This window comes from Panthera pardus, unplaced genomic scaffold, assembly GCF_024362965.1.
Source record: "Panthera pardus isolate Hobbes unplaced genomic scaffold, ASM2436296v1 HiC_scaffold_24, whole genome shotgun sequence".
Lineage (NCBI taxonomy): Eukaryota > Metazoa > Chordata > Mammalia > Carnivora > Felidae > Panthera > Panthera pardus.
The window spans coordinates 63,466,980-63,472,540 of record NW_026526810.1 but is presented as its reverse complement, the minus strand read 5'-3'; the positions used below and the strand labels follow the sequence as shown (position 1 = coordinate 63,472,540).

General features: G+C 38.1%; 1 protein-coding gene across 1 annotated transcript; it reads right to left on the bottom strand.

Moving 5' to 3' along the window:
• Nucleotides 1-3,574: 3,574 nt before the first annotated feature.
• On the bottom strand, nucleotides 3,575-4,528 carry LOC109255635 (olfactory receptor 11G2-like). The gene has a single exon (XM_019430462.2). The coding sequence runs from the start codon at nucleotides 4,526-4,528 to the stop codon at nucleotides 3,575-3,577; it is 954 nt and encodes a 317-aa protein (XP_019286007.2).
• Between the last annotated feature and the right edge of the window lie 1,033 nt (nucleotides 4,529-5,561).

Below are 5,561 nucleotides of genomic sequence, written 5' to 3'. Positions count from 1 at the left end.
TGTATATTGCATCTTATTTTCCTATTGCCTTTTATTACATTTTAGAGAGTTACACCAGAAAAAAAAAATAGATGGCTAATGGTTAAAATAAAATGTATGTTAAAACCAACAATTGTGATTATATATTTTAAAGACTAGATGATCTTTAGAGGCATTTTGGGTAATACTTAAATATGCCACACAGAAAAAATAGTGAAATAAAATGTGGTTCTAAAAATAGTCAATTCACACTAGATTTTCAGGAAAGGAAGTTAAATCCTGGCTATTGCCTGGCTCTTTACATTTAGCATCTATCTTAATCCTACTGGAGATAAGCAATAGTCACAAAATTCCTAATTCTTGTTTTGAGTGCTCTCTGATTGACTACTTACTACCCAGCTAAGGCTATTGTTTCATGACCAAAGGTCCCACTAAAAAGGAGAATTACAGACCAATATCCCAGATGAACATGGATGCAAAAAATTCTCAACAAGAAAGATACTAGCAAATTGAATCCAATAGTACATTAAAAGAGTTATTCACCATGATCAAGTGGGATTTATTCCTGGGCTGCAGGGGTGGTTCAGTTTCTGAAAATCAATCAATGGGATACATCACATTAATAAAAGAAAGGATAAGAACCATACGATCCTCTCAACAGGTGCAGAAGAAGCATTTGAGAAAGAGTAGTATCCTTTCTTGTTAAGAACCCTCAAGAAAGTAGGGGAAAAAAGGAACATACCTCAACAAAATAAAGCCATATATGAAAGACCCATAGCTAATATCTTCCTCAATGGGAAAAAACTGAGAGATTTTCCCCTAAGGAAGATGACATGGATGTTCATTCTCACCACTGTTGTCCAACATAATGCTGGAAGTCTTAGCCTCAGCAATCACACAACAAAAGAAATAAAAGGCATCCAAATTGGTAAGGAGAAGTCAAATTTTCACTCTTCTCAGATGACATCATAGTCTACATGGAAAACCCAAAAGACACTGGCAAAAAATTGCTAGAACTGATATATAAACTCAGAAAAGCCACAGGATGTAAAATAAATATACAAAAATAGATTGCATTTCTATATACCAATAATGAAGCAGCAGAAAAAGAAATCAAGGAATCAATCCCATTTACAATTGCACCAAAACCCATAATATACCTAGGAATAAACCTAACCAAAGAGGTAAAAGATTTGTACTGTGTGAACTATAGAACACTTGTGAAAGAAATTGAAGAAGACACAAAGAAATGGAAAAGCATTCCATGCTCATGGATTGGAGGAACAAATAATGTTAAAATGTCTATACTACTGAAAGCAATCTACACATTCAATGTAATCCCTATCAAAATAACACTAGGATTTTTCAGAGAACTAGAACAAATAATTCAAAAGTTTGTATGGAACCAGAAGAGATCCCAAAAGGCCAAAGTAGTGTTGAAAAAGAAAAGCAAAGTGGGAGGTGTCACAATTCTGGACTTCATCAAGACGGTATGGTACTGGCACAAAAACAGACACATCAATGGAACAGAATAGAGAACCCAGAAATGGGCCCACAACTATATGGCCAACTAATCTTTGACAAAGAAGGAAAGCATATCCAATGGAAAAAAGACAGTCTCTTCAACAAATCGTGTTGAGAGAACTGGAAAGCAACATGCAGAAGAATGAAACTGGACCACTTTCTTACACCATACACAAAATAAATTCAAAAATTGGTGATACACCTAAATATGAGGCAGGAAGCCATCAGAATCCTAGAGGAGAACATAGCAGCAACCTCCTGACCTTGGCTGTAGCAACTTCTTATTAGACACATCTCCAGAGGCAAGGGAAATAAAGACAAATATGAACTATTGGGACTTGATCAGAATAAAAATCTTCTCCACAGTGAAGGAAACAATCAACAAAACTAAAAGGCAGCCTATGGGATGGATGAAGATATGTGCAAATGATACATTGGGTAAAGGGTTAGTATCGAAAATCTATAAGGAACTTATCAAACACAACACGCAGAAAATAAATAATCCAGTTAAGAAACTGGCAGAAGACATGAATAGACACTTCTCCAAAGAAGATATACAAATGGCCAACAAACACATGAAGAGATGCTCAACATCATTCATCATCAGATAATACAAATCAAAACCACAGTGAGATACCACCTCACACCTGTCAGAATGGATAAAATGAGAAATTCAAGAAACAAAAGATGTTGGGAGGATGTGGAGAAAGGGGAACCTTCCTACACTGTTGGTGGGAAGGAAAACTGATGCTGCCACACTGGAAAACAGTGTAGAGGTGCCTCAGAAAGTTAAAGATGGAACTACCCAATGTCCCAGCAATTGCGCTACTAGGTATTTTCCAGAGGATTCAAAAATACTGATTCAAAGGGGCATATGCACCCCAATGTTTATAGCAGCACTATCAACAATAGCCAAATTATGGAAAGAAACCAAATTCCCATAGAATGATGAATATATAAAGAGGTGGTATATATGTGTGTGTGTAATGTGTGTGGAATGGAATATTACTCAGCCATCAAAAAGAATAAAATCTTGCTATTTGAAATTACATGGATGAAGCTAGAGTATATTGTTATGGAAAATAAGTCAGAGAAAGAAATATATGATTTCACTTATATGTGGAATTTACGAAATGAAACAGATGAACATAGGGGAAGGGAAGGAAAAATAAAATAAGATATAAACAGAGAGGGAGGCAAACCATAAGAGACTCTTAATGATAGAGAACAAACTAAGAGTTGCTGGGGGGGAGGTGGGTGGGGAGATGGGCTAAATGGGTGATGGGCATTAAGGAGGGCACGTGTTGGGATGATCCCTGAGTGTTATATGTAAGTGATGACTCACTGGGGTCTACTCCTTAAACCAATACTACATATATGTTAACTAACTTGAATTTAAATCAAATCTTAGAAAAAAATCCTTAAGTAAAAGCATGCATCATTCTTTGGAGGTAGAGTGATAAGATCATACCTGCAAAGTTGGACTTTCTCATACAGATATCCTTCCTTTTATTCAGTAACTACCAGTGGAGAAGAATTTGTTTATAGTGTTAACTCCCAAAGAAATTTATGACCATGTTATACCCTTATCTTGTGCTCCAATTCTGAAGTACAAAGTAGATTTATACTTCCTTAGAAACTCAGTTATATAAAAAGAGTTCCTAAAACAATTTAATTTCTTAAAACTATCCCATCATGTAGTGAGGGTTATTTATGATTATGATGGGCTTGGGGTACCTGGGTGGCTCAATTGGTTAAGCATCTGACTCTTGGTTTTGGCTCAGGTAATGATCTTACAGTTTCATAAGTTCAAGTCCCCCTTCAGTCTCTGTGCTCACAGTGTGGAGCTTGCTTGGGATTCTCTCTCTCCCTTTCTCTCTGCTCCTCCCCTACTCACCTGTCTCTGCCTCTCTCAAAATAATAAATTTTTTAAAAAGTTAAAAAAAAGATCATGGTGGGCTTTATTGTAACAATTCCCTAACCAAAATTAATGAATTCTCTAGAAAAGTATCTTGTTCATATCTTATTAAGATAGGTTGCAGTAGGAACATAGTTCACTGTGACTTCTGATTTATATTTTATGAGCAGGTATTTCAGTCCTAAAGACTTTCCTTAGGGCAGTCTTCATTTCCTTGTTCCTTAGGCTGTAAATTAGAGGATTACAGAGGGGTGTTATCACAGAATAAAACAAGGTCACAATTTTCTGCACTTGCACTGGGTGTCCTGATCTAGGACTAACATACATCACCATAATAGAGCCAAAAAACAGGATCACCACTGCCAGATGAGAAGCACAAGTGGAGAAAGCCTTGCGTTTGCCTGCTGCTGAGGGCATCCTTAGCACAGCCACAATCACCAGAGCATAGGAACAAAGAACAAAGAGAAAGGTTCCAATCATGAAAACAGCATTGAAAGTAGAGTAAATGAACTGTGTTGTGGTGTCTTCAGAACAGGACAGCATCATCAATGGGGCAGGATCACACAAGAAATGGTTGATGGTATTTGGGCCACAGTAGGGTAACTGTGAAATGAGAACAACTGGGGTTAGGAAGAGGACGAACCCGCACGACCAGCCAAAGATGGCAAGGCCAGTGTACAGCTGTTTCGTCATAATGCGTGGGTAATGCAGAGGACGACAGATGGCAAGGTACCTGTCAAAGGCCATGATGCAGAGGAAGAAGCCCTCATCACACCCCAGAGAGAAGAAGAAGTAGAACTGTGCAAAACAGTTCACAAAGGAAATGGACTTGCTTGAGGACAGGAAATTGGCCAACATGTTAGGGACGGTCGTGGTGACATAACATATTTCCAGGAGAGAGAAATTCCCCAAGAGGATGTACATGGGCGTGTGAAGACGCCGTTCCCACCGCACTGCACAGACAATGGCTGCGTTCCCCATGAGAGTCAGCGTGTAGACTACTGAGAAGAGCCCGAAGTAGAGGAGCTGCATTTCTGGGCTTGAGGGAAAGCCCACGAGGATAAAGTGGCTAACGGAGTTGGTGGTTTCTGTGCCGGACACATTCATTGGTCTGGAAGACATGGAGATGACTTTGTTATAGCACTCTTAATGGAGTATGCTGGTTCTCTCAGAAAACACCAAATTCTTGACCATTTTTTGATAAAGTAACAAACCATGAGTTTTCTGTTAAGCAACAAAGCTGTGATCATCACAACATGTTCTCCAAAGCATGACTTCATTTTGATAAGATGTAAGTAATATAAATAAAAACATGGTGTGGGACTATCATTAAACTGGGTCAGGAGACTGGATTACATATTAGTGCAAAATTGATATTTCTTTCTAAAGAATAATGTAAAATTAATTTATTGGAATTAGTAATGTTGATAAGAACAGCAAATGAAGTCCTATTTATATTAAGACATTCCAAAAAGTTCTTTCTCACTGAGATAGAAAGTGAAAGGGCACAGGGAATATTGCTTTTTGTACTTGTTTGTGCTGTTGTCAAGTGATGACCAAAATGGCTCTCTGGTTCCACCATAGATGATTCACTACATGACTAGACAGGCATGTTTGGTACATAAAAAATGCTTTCTCTCTATCCAGCCTCTTGGATTGAGCTTCATAGCATGGGGAAAAGCCTTACACTTTGGCACCTAAAAGTCCTCCCAGTTTGTTGTTGTTGAATCACAGCTTAACTTGTACATGTGTTATTTCCTTAGAAATCTACTCTTGGCTATCACATTTGGCATCTAATGTGGAAGGACTGCTTTTTATGTATACTTGTTGCCCATGGGGCTGTGTAGACTGTGTCAAGTCTGAATGCAACCTGGTGGTTCAGTCCATTTGTTTTCCATAGCAATCTTATCATGTCATATGGCAGTATAGAGCAGGTAGAGGAAATTCTCCAATTACAGAAGTTTGTGTGTGTGTGTGTGTGTGTGTGTGTGTGTGTGTGTGTGTGTGTGTGTGTGTTTTCCCCCTGTCCTGGAAGACAGTGTCTCCCTTGATTTGTTGTGAATATATAGTAAGATTAAAATTTTTTGTAACATTTATTTTTTTGAGACAGAGAGAGACAGAGCATGAACGGGGGAGGGTC